This window comes from Canis lupus, chromosome 22 (genome assembly GCF_048164855.1).
Source record: "Canis lupus baileyi chromosome 22, mCanLup2.hap1, whole genome shotgun sequence".
Classification (NCBI taxonomy): Eukaryota; Metazoa; Chordata; class Mammalia; order Carnivora; family Canidae; genus Canis; species Canis lupus.
The window spans coordinates 29,364,644-29,387,931 of NC_132859.1; the positions used below are offsets into that span (position 1 = coordinate 29,364,644).

Below are 23,288 nucleotides of genomic sequence, written 5' to 3' on the forward strand. Positions count from 1 at the left end.
GGTGCCAGGTGGGGAGTGCAAAGACTCAGGGCAGAAATGGCTTGGCATGCTCCAGGGTGGCCAGGTGACCCTTGTGGCCAGGTGGGGGGCAAGGGAACGAGTGTAGGGGATGAAGTGGGAGAGGTTGATAGGGCCAGATGGCTGAGCATGTATAATTTTCACACAGTGAAATGATTTCATTTCCAGTTCTGATCATTTCCAACAAATGCGTATCAAGACCCAGAACATTTTAAATCACCCTAGAAAGTTATCTTCTGCTCCTTGCCACTCAAATGCCTCCCCCTCAGAAGCAACCACTGATCTACTTTGTATCACAATATATTCATTTTTGATACTCTAGAATTATTCATGTAAAGGATGCCACACAGTACATACTCTTATTTTTTCACTCAGTGTAGTTTTGAGATTCACGCATGTTAGATGCATCAGTGGTTAATTTCTTCTTCTTGCTGAGAGGTATTCCACTGTATGGATATACAAGTTTGTTTATCCGTTCACCTGCTGTTAGGCATCTGGGCTGTTTCAGATGGATTCAGATAAGATTTGGGTTTTAAAGCATCCCCTTTCACTGCTTTGAGAAGAGTACAGTGTACAAGAGAAAAAAAGAGGGCTAGTTGAAGTTACTGCAGTGTAGGTGTAAGTGGGTGATGGCTTGCGTGTGGGTGATGACAGTGGAGAGGGTGAGAATAGCTAGTTTGGGGCAATATTATGAGTGTGAAGGCAACAGGACTTGATTTGTGGTGGGAGGTGGCAGTGAGAAAAAGACAGAAATGAACCTAATATCTAGGATTTTGGCTTAAGCAATGGAAAGGATGGAAACCTCTATTTACGAGGTTGGGCAGGACCACAAGAGAGGCAGCTTTAGAGTGGATGAGAATCAAGAGTCCTTTTCCTGGATGTGTTAAATTAGGTGTGTCTTTTAGTAGTTAAGTTTTGTTTTGATAATAAAATGAGATAATCCACTTGGCAGTTTGGTTTAGTATCTGGAATATGCTAACTGCTCAAAAAAAATAGTAGCTACTATTACAGTTAAAAGTAACTGCTGATCTTAATAAAGAGACCAGCCAAATTGAAGAAAAAGGAAAAACAAATACACAAATCGGGGGAAAATAGGAACCTCTCTCTGGGTAAAGAAGAAACCTGTCGATAGAAAGTCTTGAGTTTCAGGTAGAACATTTTGGACTGAAGTCATTTAATAATAGCGAGTCATTGCACTTTAAGAAGGAGGAGACCCGAGATATTTTAGAGTGCCAGCGAAAAGTTTTAGGTTTTGGTTTTGGCTCCTTGCTCCTTTGCCAGCTGGGGTAACTCAGGCAAGCCACACCCCTTCTGCAAGCATCGAATTACTTGTCCTGTGGGGTTATTGGGAGGGGAAAATAAAATGATGTAGGCTAAAATTGCCTTGGAAAGTATTGGGCAGAAATGTTGGACATTGTTAGATGACATTTAGAGGCGAGTGATGTGTCCCATGCCTGTTAGATGGAGTGGGAGTGGGGATGTATTGAAAGTGAGAAGAAAGCTGTTTCTTCGAACTGGCTATTCAAGGCCTGACCCAGGGCCACACCAGTGAGAATGGAGAAGGTATAAATCTGGGAGAGATTTCGAAAGAAGAATCAGATGGCCTTGGGTGAGGGCAATGAATTCAGATATACTGAGCCTCAGGAGCTGGGAGAAAGGCGGATGCCATTGAAGGGAATAGGTTAGTTGCAAAGGGGTTCTGGGGTTTAGGGCAAGCTTCCTGGGCAGGGATGCCAGGTGTGGGCAGTTGGGAATGCAGGCTGGAGTTCTGCTTTGCAGGTTGGGCTGGTTATGTGGATTGGCGAGTCATCAGCCCGGATAATGACGGATATCATGAGAACGTGAGCTGTCCAAGGAAGCAACATATATGGCGCTGTTTATTTTGCTCATCCCAGCTGACTTGGTACCAGAACAACAGACCGAAGAGTGAAAAATTTTGTCAGCTGGTTGTCTGGCCTGCTCAATGTCAGCCAAACAGTTTGACAAGTCTTTCCAGTGTTGAAGACTGAGCTGTCTGCGTTGGCAAGTTCACCGATAAACTCTGAGATTAATTCTGTGTATATTAGAAGAGATTCAGGGATTGTCTGGGATTTAGGATTCTGGGGCACCAAGTTTCTTGGTCTTGGTGTCATTCAGGACTTCTTGAGGCCCTTCCAGGGATGATGTGTGTTTGGGTGATGCGACTCAGATGTGAGGCAGGGTCTGGTCCCTCCCTAGGCCATTTGGTAGTGCTGGAGTCACTTAGCACCTTTTTAGATAATGCCTGAGGGTTGAGCTTTTGATTCCATCAGACCTCATTAATTAGCATAAAGAGGGAGGTTCCTGACTGAGCTCTAGCCCAGGCCTAGGCTGTCTTCCAGACAGCAAGGTCAGAAAGGTTTTTTGTAGATTTGATGTTGGAGTCATCTTGGAGAGCTTGGAAGAGCAGCATTTGAATTATACCCGGGTCATCTCCTCGTGGCATATTTTCCATTCTCCTCCTCTATCCTTGACCACTCTGCAGTATTTGGTTTGTGACTTTCCAGACCAAAGTGGCACTGTTCATTAATGTCTTCAGAGATGTTTCTGCCTGAATTACCATGCTACTTATCTTCCCTTCCACTTCTGTTTTTACTTTCAATTCCAGGCAAATTTGTCTCCCGCCCCCACTCCTGCCTTCTCTTTTTCACTTAGGCCAAATACCCAGATTTTGGGGGCACCTGTCTGGCTCAGTTGGCTCAGTTGGTGGAGCATGTGACTGGGTGGGTCTCACCTGGGAACTTTTTTCTTAAAAAGATTTATTTATTTATTTATTTATTTATTTATTTATTTATTTATTTATTCATTCATTCATTCATTCATTCATTCATTCGAGACAGAGAATAAGAGAGAGAGACACAGGCAGAGGGAGAAACAGGCTCCATGCAGAGAGCCTGATGCAGGACTTGATCCCGGGACCCCAGGATCACGACCTGAGTCAAAGGCAGACACTCAACTGCTGAGCCACCCAGGTGTCCCGCTGGGAACTTTTTAGAACTGCAGCACCTTGGGCCCCACCCTAGATTTACTGAATCTGAATCTGCATTTTAAGATTTCCTAGGTGATCTGGAGGCAGATTAAAGTTTGAGAAGCACTGCTTCCAATCACAAGAACATTATTTATCCAAATTGCTTCCAAAGCAGTTCCCTTCCAAATTTATTGAGATCACAACAGCTTACGGGGACTTTCAGTGGTGGTGTTTTAAAAATAGGATTAAGGGACCCCTGGGTGGCTCAGCGGTTTGGTGCCTGCCTTTGGTCCAGGGCGTGATCCTGGAGCCCTGGGATCGAGTCCCATGTTGGGCTCTGGGTGGAGCCTGCTTCTCTCTCTGCCTGAGTCTCTGCCTCTCTCTCTCTTTCTCTCTCATTAATAAATAAATTAAATCTTTTAAAAAAATAAAATAGGATTAAAAGATTCCTCCCCCCTCCCCCCAGAGTAACACATGCACACCGTTAACAGAATTCAGGCAGCTTGCTACAGTGACAAATGAGAATGTTGGTTCTCTCCCCTGTCTTCCTCCATCCTGGCTTTCACTCCCTTTCTGTCACCTCCAGAATGAGTCAGTCTCCCCCTCCCCTGCCGTCCAGAGGCTGCACCCTACAGTTTATACTACAATCCAAGGAGGGGAACTAGATTCATTGTATAGAAATCCATTTAGATTCCAGTTAGGGTCAAATGAAGCTGTGAACATGCCAGAAAGTTGGATGTCAGCAAGTCAAGGGTGTTGAATGAAGGAGCCCAAAAGAAGCACCAGCAGATAAGGCTGTATTATTAGCAAGTTTTAATTATTTCAAAGTTTCCATTCATTTTAAAAGCAGGGCAACCTACTTAATGACTTATTCCCATCATTTCCCTTTGGCCAAGACAAATTCTGACAGTGGAGGTCGTAGCCACCTAGACACTAACTTCTTTTGCTTTTTTAGATTAGAAAAGGACAAAGATGGAGGCCCCCATTTGCTGGTCCTTTTTTTTTTTTTTTTTCCTTTCCCCCAAATGTAGCTTATTAAGCTTTTTTTTTTTAATTTGTGAGGAGAAAACATACCTCAATTTTGGGATGAGTTTTGGTGAAACTTTGCAGAAGACCTGTATTTGAAGTGATAATTAGTAATTAGCACTTCTTGCCTTTTAATTTTTATATGTTTAAAGACTTATTTTAGTGAGGGGAGGGGCAGAGAAAGAGGGAGATGTAAGCCAACTCCACGGAGAATTTGGAGCTCAACACAGGGCTTGGTCTCATGACCCTGAGATCACCACCAAAGCTGACCTGAGCCAAAACCAAGAGTTGGACACTCAACCAACTGTGCCACCCAGGTGCCCCAGTTCTTGCCTTAAAAAAACTTTAGTGAGGAACACTTGGGTGGCTCAGTGGCTGAGCATCTATCTGCCTTTGGCTCAAGTCATGATCCCAGGGTCCTAGGATTGAGTCCCATATTGGGCTCCCTGTGGGGAGCTTGCTTCTCCTTCTGCCTATGTCTCTGCCTCTCTCTCTGTGTCTCTCATGAATAAATAAATAAAACCTTTAAAAAAATAAATAAAATTTAAAAAACCTTAGTGAGATATAATTGGATGCCCCAAAAGTCTGTGGTTTTAAGTTGACGATTCAACGACTTTTAGGAAATTGAGTTTTAGATTTCTACCTCTCCCAAAAGATCCTTGCGTCCATTTGGTATCAGGCCTCTTTGCATTTTAGTCTCAGATTATTCAATCTACTTCTATGTCTATAGACGTGCCTTTTCTGGAATTCATATATATGGAATTATGCAGAATGGGACTGGCTTCTTAGGATAATGTTTTTGGGCTCATTCATATAGCATATAATCAGCATCTCATTCTTTTTTAATGCCAAATAATATTCCCCTGTGTGGATATGGCATGTTTTGTTTATGTATTCACAAGTTGATGGACATTTGGATGCTTTCCACCTTTTGGCTAACTGACATGAATAACACTGAGTGGACATCTGTGTGCAAATCTTTGCATGGATATATGTTTCATTTCTCTTGGACAGATACTTTGGAATGGGTTTGTGGGATCATGTGGTAAATTCATGTTTAACTTTTAAAAACATTTATTTTTTTTTAAGTTGTGATAAAATACACATCACATAAAATTTACCATCTTAACCATTTTTAAGTTATACTTCATTAGTATTAAGAAACTCAGCGGGATAACTGAGTGGCTTGGTCAGTTAAGTGTCTGACTTTGGCTCAGGTCATGATCTCAGGGTCCTGGGATAGTCAGACTCCACGCTCAGTGAGAAGTCTGCTTGTCCTTCTGCCTGTATCCCCACTCGTGGACACTCAAATAAATAAAATCTTTAAAAAAAAGGAAAAGAAACTCATATTGTTGTGCAACTATCACTATCTACAAACTCATATCATCTTTCCAAACTGAAACTTTATACCTATTAAACAATAATTCTCATTCCTCCTTCCTTTCATCTCTTGGCAAGCATTACAATCCTACTGATTTTCTGTGATCTGTCTATGCTAGGTACCTCATACAAGTGGAACCATACAGTATTTTTCCTTTTGTGACTGGCTTATTTTACCTAACATACTGTCCTCAAGGCTCATCCATGTTGAAACACGTGTTAGAATTTCTTTTATTTTTTAAGGCTGAATAGTGTATTCTCTTGTATTCATATACTACAGTTTATCCATTTTCTGTCAGTGGACACTTGGGTTGCTTCTACCTTTTGGTTTTTATAAATGTTTTTGTGAACTAGGGTTATGAACTTAAATATTTAAGTTCCTGCTTTCAATTCTTTTGGGTATATTCCCAGAAGTGGAATTGCTAGATCATATGGTAATTCTATTTTTAATATTCTGAGGAACTGTCATAACTTTTTCATAGTGCCTGACCAATTTTCCTTTCCACCAATAATGCACAAAGGTTCCTGTTTCTCTACATCCTCACCAACACTTGTTGTTTTCTGTGTTTGTGATAATAGCTGTCCTAATGAGTATGAGGGGATATCTCACTGTGGTTTGGATTTGCATTTTCCTAGTGATTAGTGATTTTGAGTATCTTTTTATGTATTTATTTGATTATTTGTATGTCTTTGGAGAAATGTCTATTCATATCTTTTGCCCATTTTTTAAAAATTGGGTTGTATGTTATTTTGTTGCGGAGTTGTAGGAGTTCTTTATATAGTCTGAATATTAACCCCTTACCAGGTATTTGATTGGCAGCGTTTTTTTTTTTTTTTTTTTTTTAATTCTGTGAGTTGTGTTCTATTGATTGTATTCTTTGATGCACAGAAGTTTTTAATTTTGGCTAAATCCAGTTTATTTTTTTTCTGTTGCATGTATTTTCAGTGTCCTATCAAGAAATCATTGCCAAATTTCAATGTCATGAAGCTCTTCCTGTTTTCTTTTAAGAATTCTATAGTTTTAGGTTTTAGACTTAAGTCCTTGATGGATTTGGAGTTTATTTTTGTGTATGGTATGAGTCTGGGGTTGAACCACTTCGTTCTTTTGCAAGTGAGTATCTGGTTTTTCTAACGGCATTTGTTGAAAAAACTGTCCTTTCCTCATTCAATGGTCTTGGAAAATCACTTGATTTTTATGTGAAGGTTTATTTTTGGGCTCTCTATTCTATTCCATTGGTCTATGTTTAACTTTTTACAAAACCACCAAACTCTTTTTGACTTTGGCTATTATTTTACATCCTCTCCAACAGTGTTTGAAGTTTCCCATTTCTCTACATCCTTGTCAACATTTATTATTATCTGACAGATTATATGGCTATTGATTATAGCCATCCTCGAGCCATTGTATCTTGTAATGATTTTGGTGTTGACTTTTAAACATTCTACTTTTGTCTAACATGGGGCAGAGAGGTAGTTAAATAGAGTGAAGACCTCCACACACAACCACGGGACTCCAGTTAACGGCCTGAATATACTCAAGGCTTCTTGCAGAAGAAGACTGAAAAAGTTCAGGCAAATCTCTTAACATCTTAGAGCCTCAGCTTCCTATTCTGAATAATGAATACCTTCCTCATACAGGATAAGAACAAGTGTACAAGTGTTTTTCTCACTTGAGGGGCTTAATAAATGTTGGATTCACAGTTTTACTCCATAAATTTCCCTTCAGTGTGTTCTTGCTGTGGGACATCCCTGTCACTGGGTTAAGTTTTCCAGCAAATAGGACTTCCCAGCGTTTTAAGCATGACTGAATCCTGTGAGTCAGCTTGGCTGTCTTTCTCTTGTTCCTCTGGATGTCACCCAAATATCTTCACACCCATCTCATCGACACTGAGTGAACTGTAAGCACCCTGCTCCCTCATCTGTCATCTGAGCCATGATTGCCTGTTTATCCAGTTCAGTTTCTTCTTCATCCTCTGTCCTGGCTTCTGCACACTACAACAAGGGCTGTTGCCATTTAACCCTGGATTCTATTGGGGCAAACCCATTCTTATCCCGGGCCTGCTGGAGCAATCCAGTGGCCTTTGCTTCTTTCTTGGTTCTCCCATGTCTGCAGAGACGTGCTCCTGGGGGAGATGAAGTCATCGGGGCAGCTTTCCCCTCTTTGTGCCCAGGTTGCTAGCTGCTGCAGTAATTGGCTTGGCAGCGCTCTCCCTAAAAGGTTGTCCTTCAGCTGGTACTTTGTTAAAGCTGCAAGGCCAATCCCCTTGGGAGTTCCTGTAGCTAGCAGCTGTCTTGCCTAATTAAGGAGAGATGGGAAAGGTGTTTTGAAGGAAAACCTCTTATCTGGAAGAACAGGGCTGGGCCTGCACTTCTGGAAAGGAGATAGATGATAGATATAAAGGCCAAGGCAGAGGGCATGGGGGCTGTGGCTTGGATCACGTGGCAGAAGGTGCTTTGCTGGCAGTCAAGGATACTGGCATTGAATGTTTTGTAAAGGACAAAACATTAGCATGTCCTCTTTAGTAAATTGGGCAAGAAGTCCCACACTTATTAAAAGTTTTGTGCACTTAGATTTCCAAGTGTCCCATGGTGAATGTACACATGTAGGAAGTACTTTGTATATCCTACCAAAAAAAAAAAATATCCTGAAACAAGTGAGCCAAGCTCAAGGAATTTCCAGATAATCTCAGAGAGGTATAACCTGAACTACTTAGATCCACTTAGGAAATGTTGGGACTATTCTAGGCATAAGCTGTTAGGGTCCATAGCAAATACTTGGGTTTTGGAGGATAGATTCCTCTTAAACTCTAGTGCAGTGATGTCCAATAGAAATAGAATATGAGCTACATATGTAACTCAGCATTTTCTAGTAGCTACATGTAATAGTTTCCTAGGACTGCTGTGACAAATTATCACCAACAAGGTGAGTTTTAAGCAACAGAAACTTGCCTTATTCACAGTGTTGGAGGCCAGTGGTCTGAAATCAAGATATCAGCAGGGCCATACTTCCTCCGAAGGCTCTCAGAAGAATCCTTTCTTGCCTCCTGCAGTCATTGGCATTCCTTGATGTATAGATGCATAAGTCCAGTGTTTGCCTCTGTCTTCACTTGGCCTGTGTGTATGACTTGGTTCAAATCTCTCTCTCCTTTCTTTTATAAAAGCACCAATTATTGGTTTCAGGGCCCAGATTAAGTCTCGGGTAATTTCATCTCCATATCCTTAAGTAAATCGTATCTACAAAAAAATCATATCTATTTTCAAAAAGAGCCTATCTAGGGTTCCAATGAACATGCACTTAGGGGAACACTGTTCCACCCACCCCAACACATTAAAAAAGGAGAAAGAAAAACCAACCATTGAATTTTATTAATTCTAATACATTCTTTAACCTAATATTTCCACAATATCATTATAACATGTAATCAATAGAAAATAATTCTTAGATATTTTAACATTCTTTTGTTTTTGACACTAAGCCTTTGGAATCTGGTGTTTATTTTACACTTAACAAAGCATCTCACCTTGGACCTGCTACCTTTTGAAGACAGGATACCCATTTGTGACTGGCTGCCACATACTGGCCAGCACAGTGGCAGTGCCGTGGGGCTGACAAAACGTTTATACTTTTCAGTGTTTTGCCTGTGTTTTCTTCCTCTCTCCTTTGCGCTCTCTGTCCTTTTATCTTCTTATTAGTTTTCAGGGAATTTCTCTTTATTTGGAGAAAGTCTCAGTTGTTCCGAACAAAGGAAATAAAAGTCTACATTGTGAAAGCTACTGGGATCCCAGGACTCAGCGGGGGAAGCAAAGTGAGCCAGTTCTGAAAGAAAAGTCCTTTATTCAGTTACATTTTTAAGTGTTTATTGTTCGTTGAATTCATTAAGCACTTCTATGGCAAGTAGCTTATTAAACAAGTGTGGTTAATATTTGGGATGTAACGTTTTTTATTAGGAAAGGCAATATAAGTCTTTATTATTCGACAGTCTCTCTGCCATGAGATCTGTGACCCATTTTCAGCCCCCCATGAACACAGCCATTCTTCTCTTGTCATGTTAAGACAAGAAGGGGAATAAACTTTTTTCTTTCTGGGCTGATGACTCTAAGTCTGTTGCAATAGTGAAGTTAAGATTTATATCTCTAGGAAATCTATATTGTCTTCTCCAAGAATTGCAGGCTTGTTACATTTTGGCTTGGACCTCAGTAAAGGGTTTTATAAGCAACCCCACGGGGAAAAAAATTTGGATCTTTGAATTCTTAAATGTGGTTTGTGATAAGGATGTGGTTTCTACCCTTCCTCCCCCACAACTGATTTATACTGAGCCTGTTACTGTTGTTGGAATTTTTCTGGAATTACGATCTCTTCTCAGATGAATTAATGTTAAAGAAAATTAACAACCCATGAATATGAATACCATAGAGAAGAATATAAAGTACAATGTGATTGTCTCTCTTCCTCTTCCCGTAAGTCTATATGTCTCATTTCTCTGTATATCCAAATACATATATGTTTAAATTGCCTATTCACTTATTTTTTAAATAAGAGATATTGGATTATGCTTTGTATTGTTCTATAGTTTGCTTTTTCAGCCTTTTACTAGGACCTAGAGAGGTTCCAAGCCTACCCAGCCATATGGATAAAAGTGGCAAAATAGTCTGTAGTACAAATCTCTATAGTTTAATAAATTATTTTATTGATCACATTTTACCCGATGTATATTTTTCTTTTGCTCTAATAGATGGTATACAAATATTGAGCACATGTGAGTATTTCTGTAGGAAAACTTCCAAGTAGTGCAGTTGGGCCAAAGAGCCATGAACATTGCAGTTTGGTTTCTGAAAGGCTGTACCAGTGTCTCTTCCCACACATGATATATGAGAGGGTGTGTGTTTCCTCACATCTTGGTCACCTTTAGATATCAGCATCAACCTTTTATTTATTTATTTTTGCCAATTTAATTAGTCTGAGAATATATGCACAGGGCCTTTAATTTTTCATTTCTTCATTACTAGTTACTTTGACCAATTTTTATAGGTTTATTGGCCATTAGTATTCATCTCCTCAAAGATTTTTCCTAAGTATTTGATGGCTTTTGCTATTAGGATGATTTTTTTCCTGTTACGTTTACCAGGGGTTGATATATATTGCTGATATAAAGAAAATTTGCTGAGTTTTATATGTTGATCTTATTATCCAGCCAATTTATTGCTTTCTTTATAAAGGTTTTGATAATCTCTAAGAATTGTATAGCAATTTTTATAGTTTTTGTGTACTTCCGGGACAGTGTTGAACAGTAGACGTAATGAGAGCTTCTTTGTTTTGGTAACTTTAATAGGAACGTGTGTCTATTTAGTATAATGTTTGTTTTCAAGTTAAGATAATTTTTTTCTATGGCAAATTTGCTATTTTTGAAAATCAGAAATTGATCAGCTTTTTTGACATCAATTGTAATTGTTTTTTCTTAATTTGTTAAAATAATTTGTTTAAAATGATTATCTGTGCATTCTTGTAATAAACTTTACTTAGTTATTATGTGCCAGTTAAAATACATGACTTTAATTTTGTACTGTTGGATTTAATTTGCAGATATTTTATTTTAGTTTTCTTTTTTTGTTGTGATATTGGGCTAGTGACCTTTTCAGTGTTTTTGCTATCTTTGTTTTTGTGTCAGGGTTATACTGGATCCATAGAATGACAAGAATTTTTCATCTTTGTCTAATGCTCTGAAACAATGTACAGTTCAAAGGAATAATGTGGTCCCCTGCTGTCCACAATGGTAGCCACTAGCCACAGATGACCATGGAGCACCTGATACATGACTAGTCTGAATTGAAATGTGCTGTCATGTATGCCTTGGATTTTGAAGACTTAGTGTAAAAAATATGTAAAATGTTTTATTAGTAATGTTTTATTCTTTTTTTTAATTTTTAAATTCTTATTACATGTCTAAATGGTAATATTTTAGATGTGTTATATTAAATAATTTTATTACTTAAATTAAATTTACTGTTTTAACTTTTTAAAATGTGGCTACTAAAAAAATTAAAAATTTTATATGTGGTTCACATGGTATTTATTTTGGATCATTCTTGAGAGTTAACTGAAACTTAACTATATAAACATCTGATCCTGGGCCTTTTTTAGATCTTTACCTTTTCATTATCTTCTTCTAGGGTTGTCAGAAAACTTTACTACCAGTTAAATCAGGTTTGATAATTTATATTTTCCTAGTAGTAACTTGTTTCATCTAGTTTTACATATTTATTGATGTAAAGTTCTACAGAGTACTTACTTTATTTTTATAGCTTTTTAAATTTATTCATTTGAGAGAGAGAGAGAGACAGAGACAGAGGGTGTAAGCAGGGAGAGAGGCGGAGGGAAAGGGAGAAGTAGACTCCATACTGAGCTGAGAGCCCAACGCTGGCTGGATCCTAGGACCTGGAGATCATGACCTGAGCTGAAGGTGGATGCTCAACCATCTGAGCCATCCAGGCACCCCTATAGTACTTATTTTAGTTATAAATAAATAAATATTTGTAGTTTTGTCTCCTTTCTCACTGTTCTCCCCCCCCGCCTTCATTAGAATTATCAAGTTTATTTTTAAATTTTTATTTTATTTTTATTTTTTTAAAGATTTTATTTATTCATTCATGAGAGACCGAGAGAGAGAAAGAGGGAGAGAGAGGGGCAAGAGACATAGGCAAAGGGAGAAGCAGGCTCCCTGCAGGGAACCCGACATGGGACTCAGTCCCGGGACCCCCAGGATCATGCCCTGAGTCAAAGGCAGATGCTCAACCACTGAGCCACCCAGGTGCCCCAAGAGTTTATTTTAATGGTCTTTTCAAAAATCAATAATTTATTATACTGGTTAGGTATGTGATTTTGTTATTGATTCCCCCCCCCCTTTTTTTTAACATAGTTCCTTTTGTCAATTTTTCTTGAGTTTGTTACTTTTTTTTCTAGATTATTGAATTGAATGAATAGTTGGTTTATTTTTAATCTTCGTTTTCCCCATAAATGCATTTAGGGATGTATGGTTCTCTTTAAAGTGTTGCCTTGACCATACCCCATAGGTTTTGATATATTGTATTCTTACTAGGTGATTGTGTATATGTAATCTGGCCATCTCTTTCTCTTCACCTCTGCTTTGTTATAAAAATGTCCACCAAGATCACCCAGTGAGCCTTTGAGTAACTTCCCACTGCTCTCACCTATAGTGGAAATGGAGCTGATTTATTCTTTAAGGAGCATAACTTTTTAGGTAAATTGTAAGCTGTCCTGTCTTTTGTTAGGTAAGAGCTATAGCCTCTTTCATAGTAATTGGGGCCAGTATCCTCAAACTGCTTCCATTGGTTGCATCCTCAAGTCCTTTCTTTAAGGTATTAATTGTCATAATTCATCATGACCTCACCATTCACCTAACAGAGTACTCCTAGCATATTATCATTATTACTACCATTTATTCAGTATCTACCCACATTAATTGCTTAAGGCCCCAACAGTCTTGTGAAATAGGTATTTTATTTTTTATTTTATTTTATTATTTTATTTTATTTTATTTTTTTATTTTTTTTGAAATAGGTATTTTAAAACCCACTTTATAGATTAGGAAGCTTGGAGAAGTTAAGTGATTCACCTAAGTTCACCTAGTGATTGTTGGAGATTTGAAACTGTATTTCTGAAACTACAAGTCCTTTCCTCTTGACCACAGCAACTGTGCTGTATACTATCACCTGAGGCTTTTCTACCAACTTCAAACTAAGCTGAAACATTTTGCTGTCCCAGTTTTGCCTGTGTTCCTTCTCCTGTTGCTGCTGTGGGTTGGTTGAGGGCAGGGTGTTGAGGGGCAGTGGAGAAAGCGAAAGAGCCCTTGCAAGAGTGCACAGAAAGAACTCTTTCCCAGAGTTGGCGGCCGATCTCTTGTATGAGGGCGGATAGCCTCAAACTTCATATTTTTCCACCGGCCCCTTTTCTCTATCCCTGGCCTCTTTGCTCCTCCACAGTCTAAGGAAGGCAGTAGAGCCTGCAAGAACGTTCTAGTTCATAGATTTTGCTGCAGGAAGATCTTGTCTCTTTCCACGCGACTATCTGGGAAAATTTCCAGGAATCTATTTGCTGAGCAGAGCTTCAGGAGGCACAAGTATTCACCTATTTGATTCAGTATCAAAATCTTATCTCTCCTAGGCCACTGGTTCTCAGCCTTTGGTTTTTAATTTAGGCTGAATTTTTAAGATAAGTGTCATGACTAAAAAAAGCAAGGGACAAGCAGACAGGCTCTAAAAAAGAAAAAGTAATTTTATATTTGTTTATACTGATGATTTTAGAATTTTAAACTATACATGTTCTTTTATCCCCTTCGTAAAAATCTTAGAAAATTCTGACACAGAGAAGTTGTTAACCTGCCTCTTTTTTCCTCTATCACCCGGCTTCAGGGCAGTACCACTGGTCTCAAATTACATAAACATGTTTTGGAGAGCGCAGGCACCTACATATTTAACTTGACAGGAGGTGAGGAATAAGAAGTATGCTCCCAAGCACACATATTCTGTTCTGAAATGAACTGTTCTTCCCCTCCTCTCATCCCATTTGAAGGGCTCCTTGTCTGTAGAGATCTTCCTGACATGCTCTAGTTAGGGTGTGTGTGTTTGTGTTTAAGATGTTATTTTTAAGTAATCTCCACATCCAGGGTGGGGTTTGAACTCACAACCCCAAGATCAAGGGTTGCATGCTCTACTGAGTCAGCCAGATGCTCCAAGTGAGCATTTTTTTCATGGATCCATTACTAGTAACTCTTCCTTTTAGATCAGAGATGCTCAACTTTGTCTACACATGGGAATCAATGTGCTTCAATCAGCTTAAAATATTGATGCCTGGGATCTATCTACAGAGATCTTGATTTAATTAGTCTGGGGTCAATTGTGGGTATCAGGCTTAATGGAGCTCCCCAGTAATTCTAATATGCCTCAAAGGTTGAGAACCACTGTATAGATTATTTTTCTTCTTCTTCTTCCTCCTCTTCCTCCTCTTCTTCCTCCTTCCTTTCCTCCTCCTCCTCCTCCTCCTCCTTCTTCTTCTTCCTCCTCCTCCTCCTCCTCCTCCTCCTCCTCCTTCTCCTTCTCCTTCTTCGTCTTCTTTTGAGAGAAAGAACTCATGCACAGGGCAGAGGGAGAGAATCCTAAGCAGGTTCCATGCTCAGCATAGAGCCTTATGTGGGGCTTGATCCCTAGACCCTATGATCATGACCTGAGCCAAAAGCAAGAGTCGGATACTTACCTGACTGAGCCACCCAGCCGCCCCTAGATTTTTATTTCTGCAGAAATTTGTTGTGTCTGAGGTAACTGGTCCTATGATTGACATGTAGTAGGCTCTCAGTGTTTGAAGAAGAAATAAATAGTGCATTAGAGAGTGGGAAGAGTTCACTTTGCCTCTGCATTCTTCTCGCCCAGCCTCCAAATGCAGAGAAAACATTCCCCGTTAGCATTGTCTTCTGAGATAATTCATTCCTAACAGTGTCCTAAGTGAAAAGCTATGGTACGATCCCATGGATTTCAACCCCAAGCACAATATGGAGAGATTTCTTACCCATAGACTCGTACCTTTGAACCACAAAGTGTTTTGTTTTCAAAGTTGATGGCTCTTGCAGAGGTGGAGTACATAGGCCAACAATGCTTCTTGATTGATTCAGGGCAAGTTGGCTTCTCAAGCTTCCTTGTAATGAGGAACTTCATGTCTCACTGGGTCACTGTCTGAGAATCTGGAGTTATAAATGCTGGCTGTGAGTAGTTTTATTCTGGCCCATACAGACCTAGGCTATGATTGCTAATGTGCCCAGATGCAAAATCTATCACTTTTGTAAGAAGTTAATGTGGTTACCTAGGTGAATGAGGACATAATCCCAGATTACATAATTCCTGGGGTTTTGAACTGAAGTTATTACCCACTGGATCTCTAGCCCTAAAGTTAATCTTGGGCCTTAGTAAGTGATGATACTCTTAACTAGACAACTTGGCATATTTATGGTAATTCCAGGGAATCCTGTGTTCTCTTGGTGGGCCTTGACTAAGATATCAGAGTTGCTTTCCATCTAGATATCAAAGGGATTTATAAATTCTGGAATGTATGATTAATTATTGTGCTTCCCTGTGTATCGGAATGCGTAGTTGGTCCTGGATTAGAAATTAAAAATGAAAGGAATGGGGGATCCCTGGGTGGCTCAGCGGTTTAGTGCCTGCCTTTGGCCCAGGGCGTGATCCTGGAGTCCCGGGATCGAGTCCCACGTTGGGCTCCCGGCATGGAGCCTGCTTCTCCCTCCTCCTGTGTCTCTGCCTCTCTCTCTCTCTCTCTCTATGTCTATCATAAATAAATAAATAAATAAATAAATACATAAATAAATAAATCTTTAAAAAAAAAGGGAGTAGGATGATTTGCTACTATAAGTTAGTGACAGAAAAATGGATGCCTCTGCGAGTAATGCTGAAGGAAAAGAGAAAATGAGGAGTCTTTATACAAATGAGGAAAGGAGAAAAATCAAAGAAAGAAATGAGTTTGGAAACATCTGGCCTTGTGTCCTGGTATTCTCTTCCTATCCCTGTTTCAAGACTAGAGGGTCCTGTTGGGTAAGGAGAGATGACAGTTCAAGTAACCAAGTTAAAGTCCTTCTAATTGCCTGTGAGGCCTTGTAGAATTCCTCCTACTTCCAATTCAGCTCTTTCTTTTGCTCATTTTGCTCTTGCCATGCTGGCCTTTGCCCTCCATTGAGCAAGCCCACCACTCTTGACTTTGCATTGGCTGTTCTGCTTGTCTGGGATGTTCTTCCACCATATATCTGATGGTCAACTCCCTTTGCTCCTTCAAGTCTTTGCTATATTGCCACTTTCTCATAAAGGCCTACTTAAAATTGCAGATTCTACCCTCTTTCCCCTCAGATTTCCCCAGATTCTACTTTCCCCTCAGCCCCCACTTTACACATCTCTTCATCTTTCTTTCCCTGGCACTGTCACTTTCTAATATGCTATGTAATTTGTTAAATTTGTGTTGCCTATTTTCCCCAATCCATCACCACCCCAAGGGCAGGGTCTTTATTTGTTCCTTTCTATACCTAGCAAAAGTACCTGGCACAGAGTAGGCCCTCAATACATACTGTTAAATGAAATGATTCAATATTCATTGTAGTTCTTTGGCTTGGAAATTAGTTCTACAGACTCAAAGGTTTTGGGCCATTGCTGGTTCTCCTTCTAGGTTTGTCCGACTGTATTTAATTGATTTGTTGGGACTGTTGTCATCATTTTTCTTTCTTTTACCAAAGGCTTTTGTGGAAGGGGGTAGCTGAATCAGACCAACTACTCAGAAAATCCAGAGGCTGTGGGAGTCCCTTGAAGAAGATAGGCCACTGTTAGGAGAAGAGTGGTCCATAGTAGGGGTGGTTTCTTCCATCCCTACAAAGGTTATAGGGATGCTTTCTTGGATGCAAGTTCTCATGAGAGTCCTTCTCAAAAACATGGCCCTTGAGAGCTTTCTGATTTCTAAAGAAGTGAATGGCTCATCCTTTGAAGTAGGGAATTTCAAGGTCCCGCTCAGCTTAGTTAACTGAGCAGTGGTGTTAGCAGTCAGGTCCTGCCTGATGCCTGGCCAAACCGAAGAGGGTCACTTGAACTACTCATTGGGGCTTGTGCTACTAAATTGCTGTTTTTGTTCTTGCCTTCTCCATCCTCACTATGATAAAATGTGAGAAGCAGTCAGGTTGGGCTTGCCAGCATTTGCAGGGCCTACTGAAAAGGACTTATCTTCAAAAGCATAGGGACTTATCTTCAGAAACATATTTTCCTTCTTTCACCTGCCATCTTGCCTTTGCCAATTATTTATTCTTTCTTTTCTCACTCTTCTAGATGTATACACTTTTCAGAAACTGTCCCTGTCTTGGAGAATTTTCTGCATGAGGTTAAAGTAGCAGCTATCCTGTCATTTTCTATACATAAGACTTTTACTAACTTCAGCCATCTGCAATGGGGTTTGGAGACTGGGAAGGGTAAGAAGCAGGAAGAGAACACCTGTGATCAAAGATCTAACTCAAAACCAAAGCACAAAAATCTGTGCCATTTGTTTTGTTAGACCAGTGCTATTCAGGAGAAGTAGCATGTGAACTGCATATGTAATTTTAAATGTTCAGTAGCCCCATTAAAAAAGTAAAAATGAACAGGTCAAATGAATTTTAATATCTTTTATTTAACTCTATGCATCTAAAATATTAATGTTTTAGCATGTAACCAATGTGAAATTAATGTTTCAACATGTAACCAATTTGTTTTTACATTACCCTTCTACATCTGATATTTTATATCTGCAGCATATTTCAGTTTGGACTGGCTATATATCATGTGCTTAACAGCCAATTGCAGCTCGTGGTTACTATATTGGACAGTGTACACAGAAAGCTCTTACCCACAGTCAGCTATGTTACATGTTATTTTTATGATTGAAAATAGTTGATATCAAAAAAAAAATAGTTGATATCTTTCTGCCCTCCACTTTATAACCCAAGTCACCACAAAAAGGCTAAAACATAAACCATATTCAGTGTTCTCAGAAAAGGTAGGGAAATGTGAAGAGTAGGGAAGATTTCTGGTAAGCGTTGCTAAAATAATACATACTGGTGTTCTAGTACAAGGAACCTGAGAAGTATCCTAGATGGAAACCCCAGACTGCACTGTGAGGCCCTCTCCATTTCTAAAACTGGGAGCCTACTAAGGACCCGGAGGAGCCAGCAAATGTGGCTTTAGCTGGGTGTGTCCCTCCTCGTGTCCCTGAGATTGCTAACTTCCCCAGTTTGGCGAGTTTCCCTTCTGGTCCATGGGGCAGAGTTGCAGCTGGGGCCTTCAAGTGCTAAAGGCTCAGTAATGGCCGAGGCCCCAGCTGTGTTCCAGGGACATCAGGACAGTCTGGCTTGTCACCTTGGCAAGCTTTATGGATGGACTCTCTTGGAACTCACCACTCCAAGGACATTTGCTTGGGGGCAATGGTAGTAAAGGGCACGGGGTGGCTGTGTAAGCTGCAGTTCTCGGATTCCAGCCAGCAGAAAGGAAACCAACAAAAAGACATTAAAAACTGAAATGTCTAGATCAAACAGCCTCTTTGCCTTTTTCTCTGTTTTTGTTTCTTGTGCGTATGTAGGAAATTAGTCAGGAATGGGGAGGGGAGCTGTCTTATAACTAGTGTGTATTGATCTTGGGTAAAGCATTGAGCCCATTGCTGGCTGTTACCTAATTTTCTCTCTATTCCCTTTTCAGGCCGAGGAGTCTTGTAAATGTAATGGCTGGAAAAATCCCAACCCTTCTCCCACTCCCCCCAGAGCTGATCTGCAGCAAATAATCGTCAGTCTAACAGAATCCTGCCGGAGTTGTAGCCATGCCCTAGGTGAGTTCCTAAATCTTCAAGGGAACTTTAATGTTGCCTGAAAGTTCTAACTTGCTGAATTCTGTGTGTTAGCCAAACTTGCATGCTATTTACCTCTAAGCGAGGCAGTAACAAAAGAGTCTATTTAGTCTCATGAATTTACTTATGGGAGACAAGCCCTGCACTGTTTGCACTGACTCCTTATCCATCTCTTCCCCTTTTCCCTAAGAGCTGGCTTCGACTGGGGGATTGCCAGATAAGATGAAACAGGTCAACTGAGCTAGAATGAAGTGTAACACGTCCTGATTCATTCTGATGGGGGCCTGAGGGTCTTTCATCTCCAGGGTAGAAAGCTCAACCAACTGGTTTTTTGTCTAATTGTTACTACTATTATTATTATTTTATTTTCTGATTCCCTGAACTTTCTGGAAGTGCTACATTTTATCTTTATATTCTTTAGTTTCCTGCTTCTGGTAGCTCTTTCTTCATTGGGGTTGTGCTTGGTGAATGTTTACTTGTGTTTTCCCTTTCAACCTTCTTATCTCTATCCCTGCAAGATAATCATTGTCAGTTTGGCAAGATAGACTGCCAGAGTTACTCAATGGGACTGTGCTAATATGTTCTTGTCCTGATACAAGTTTTAAGATAAAATTTTTAAAATTGTCTTTGGTTAGAGTAGATAAAAGTTAACGGGTAGCTTTCCCTAGATATTAAAATTCTAGTTCATACAGGATCATCTTGGCATATTATACTTACTTTTCCACCTTTAGTTATCTAGTCTCCTATAGAACATCTCTGTCCTGTTTACTGTCTAGTATTGCTCCATGTAGAACATTCTCAATGAAGTGGCTTTTCCCCCTCACCCTTTCTAAGTCGGTGCCTTCTTTTGACATCATCTCTCAATCTTCCTGGTGATATCAAATGATACAGCATCAGGCTTCAAGGTAGCATGGTGTCAGGCCAAGTCTGAATTAATTTTATTTTGTACTCAGCTGGAGAGTATTTCAATACTTATAGAGCAAAAAAGTAGATAATGTGATCTTCCCTGGAAGTTACTGCACTAGACTTTCTGAGAAAGGAAATCGAGAACCGTGATCTCTCAAAAGAAATAAACACACTAATAATTACATCGTTGTATAACTGGTGTCTAAAATAGTGTAAGTTTGATGTTTGAAACAGCCGTGCAAAGGAAGGATTCCAGCAGTCACAGAATACCTTTGCTTATAACTTACCTTTTTCACCATTGATCCTTGAGTGACTGCCCTTTAGAATTTGCCTCAGGAAATATGATGCAATAAAAAACTGGCTCAGAAACTTCTTAACCACTGGGCTTGAACTGTATTTGGTATTGATTGGGAAATCCAATTATCTTACATCAATTAACATTTAAAAACAGAAGTCTTCTTTCTTAGTTGAACAGATTGTCTCCATTCTGAGCATGTAAACACACATGAATGCCCAAAGGCAGAAATGGCCTTTTGGAAAGAAAAGCCAACTTTGTTCCCTTTTATATTTCTTAACAAGCTTTGAAAACAAATACCCTTATTGGATGATACATAATCAAGAATGGGAAAAAAAAGTACATATCCTTTGACCTGGCAAATCCATGCCAGAAATTTAACCTACCTATAAATTAAGATGTGCCCTTAAATTAAACTATAAAGTTATTATAGCCATATCAATGATATTAAAAAAACTGGAAACAACCTAAATATCCCACTGTTAGGAGATAATTGCTTGAATTATGAAAATCTATATTAAAAATTCAATATGGCTATTAAGATGATATATTTTCCAATATGGAAAGACATTCTTAACATTATTAATGAAAAAAAGCAAGTCATAAAGCAATTTAATTGGAGGTTTTGTAATTTAGGACTAAATTAAGGATCCACCAGGCCAAATTCAAATCTTGGCTCTGCAACCAGTCACTGTGAGTTGGGACATGCTATTTCATCTGGAGCTCCACTTTCTTAGCTCTGAATCGAAGTTAATAGTAGTATTTATCTCATAGAATTGTTGTGAGGATTCAATGAGATAAAACACAGTACCTGGCAAATTATTATGCATTACTGATGAAGTTTTGGAATACAAGTGAGGTCCAGAGCTGATGACAAAGAAAGGATTCTTGAGACATCTTTGGTGCAAAATGGTGGTTTTAGTAAAGTACAGGGACAAGCACCCACGGGCAGGAAGAGCTGTTGCTCTGGGCCTGTGAGTAGTGGCTGATTATATATACCCAGGAGTTGGGGGAGGTAAGCAAAAGGGAGATTTTCATATGCTAAGGAGGACATACAAGGTACTGGAGGCCTTGCTTTTCCCTATAACAAGGCATTAACATTAAGACAACTGGAAGCTTCCTGAAGAATGTCACAGGCATCCCACTCTGGGTAGGGGTTGTTTGTGGGTTATCAGCTATGCTTTGTCCTCAGCTAGCCCTGCTCCTTCATCATTACTACTAGCTCTTGTTGTTAGTAGTAGTATTACCAGGCTACTAGAGTTCTTTCACTTCAACCAACAGATATGAATTCTGCTCAAATAAGAAAACTGTTTTAAAAGGATACTGGTAGTACCCAGAAGCTGAAAACAAAGGGAAACCCAGTTTTCAGTGTAGTCCATGGAACCTTAGCTGCAAAAATTTGTAAGCCTTCTGTCCAGGACACTCAACACTGGATGATTCAGCTCCACCTGCCCCTGTCCCTGTGAGTATTGACTTAGAAGGATTTACATCCCTAGAGGATGGAGTCTGATTGGTGTAGCATATGTGATGTGCTGAGCCCTCAGTTGCACCCTTAGAGACCTGCATGGAAGGCGGTCTTTCCCATGCAGGCATGCGGGCTTAAGAACAGCATCATAAGTATAATCTCATTTATCAGTTGAGAAAATATTACATTTTAATAGGTACTAACAGGAATGGATCTGGAAGGATTATGTTGAGTTATTCACAATGCTTTTCTCAGGGTATGGAGGTTTGTAGGCGTTTTAAAAATATTTCCCCCCACTTCCTTCCTTTCTCCCCCCTCTTTCCCCTCTATCTCTCTTCAGTCTGCTTTCTTAAAATTGAAATGTCTGTACACTTTCAAGTGCTCTTGGAATTATTGTCGGAATGCCATAGTTTATTTCTTGGTTTTATCATCAGGGCTCTAGAAAACCTTTTTCAGAGGTTATGCTTCCTCTCCTCTACATCCCTCCACTTAAAAAAAAACTTTTGTTATGGAAAAGCTCATGCATATATAAAGGTAGAAAGAATAGCTTAATAGGTGCATTGTACTTACCACCCAGCTTGAATAATTATTAAAATTTGCCAATTTTTGGAGTGCCTGGGTGACTCAGGTGGTTAAGCATCCGACTCTTGATTTTGAATCAGATCAAGATCTCAGGGTCTTGGGACAGAGCCCTAAGTTAGGCACTGTGTCAGGCTGTGTGCTCAGCAGGGAGTCTGCTTCAGGATTTTCTTTCTTCCTCTACCCCTAGCCCAACATCCCTGCTTGTTCACTTGCACGCACTCTCACAAACAAACAAATCTTTAAATTAAGATTTGTCAATTTCCTTCCCCTCATTTTTTCTTGTCCAGAGTATTTAAATCAAGTTCCACACATATTTCCTATTTGTGCATATTACTTCTTTAAATATTACCAATGAAGTAGAGATATTAGGGCATATGGAATTTGTTAGTCATCACACAGGCCTGAATTCTCAAATGCATTTGAATTTGTGTACACTGTCCTGATTCTACAGTCACTATGCTGAGTATGGTGGATTTAGTTCCTAGAGATCATGCGCATGTGTCAATTTGTAACATTCCTGTACTTATAAATAAATAACCTCCAGGCTTCCCAATTGAGATGATATCTGTTCTGTTGCTTTGCTGTTGGGTACCCTTTCTTTGGTGCAGCCATACATTTTCTCTTGACAGTGAGCTCTGGTTTCATGTGGTCTCCTGACACTTACTTCTTTCCAGGTATCCTTGGCCTGCCATCATTGGATGCTCTTCTGTGTTTCCTGGGTATAAAACATTCAATTGGGAATTAGGGAACAAGAATTCTAGGCCTGGGTCAGCAGTTTACCAGTCCCGTAAATGCTTTGCAGTTCAGTATCTTCATCCATGTTATAGCCACTTGCTACATGAGCTAATGAACACTTGAAATATAGCTACTCCAAATTAAGATGAGCTTTAAGTATAAAATACATGCCAGATTCTGAAAGCTTAGTATAAAGAAAAAGTGAGCTATCTCATGAATATTGATATGTTGAAATGACATTTTAGGAATATTGGGTTGATAAAATATATAATTAAAATTAATTTCACCTGTTTCATTTTCAGTGTTGCTAGTTATAAACTTATACATATGGCTCAAATTATATTTCCTTTGGATAGTGCTGTCTGAGAACTTTCTAGTCCATTTTCTGAAATTGTTATTTGGGATTGTTACAATCAAGTTCATTTTACAAAAATTTAAAAGGGGGTACTAACAAAACACTTCAGTAGCCCAA

The 23,288-nt window shown here is 39.4% G+C and overlaps 1 protein-coding gene across 7 annotated transcripts in view; it reads left to right on the forward strand.

Annotated features, from left to right (window-relative positions):
• Nucleotides 1-23,288, forward strand: part of KAT2B (lysine acetyltransferase 2B) — a 99,785-nt gene that overhangs the window by 12,574 nt on the left and 63,923 nt on the right. For 5 of the 7 annotated variants that reach the window (XM_072792926.1, XM_072792931.1, XM_072792927.1 and 2 more), the window contains one exon: nucleotides 18,689-18,815. In XM_072792926.1, coding sequence (XP_072649027.1) covers nucleotides 18,689-18,815 — 127 coding nt within the window. Of the gene's footprint in view, nucleotides 1-4; nucleotides 9,869-18,688; nucleotides 18,816-23,288 lie in introns of those variants that run through there. The other 2 variants (XM_072792929.1, XM_072792928.1) reach the window with 2 other exon arrangements.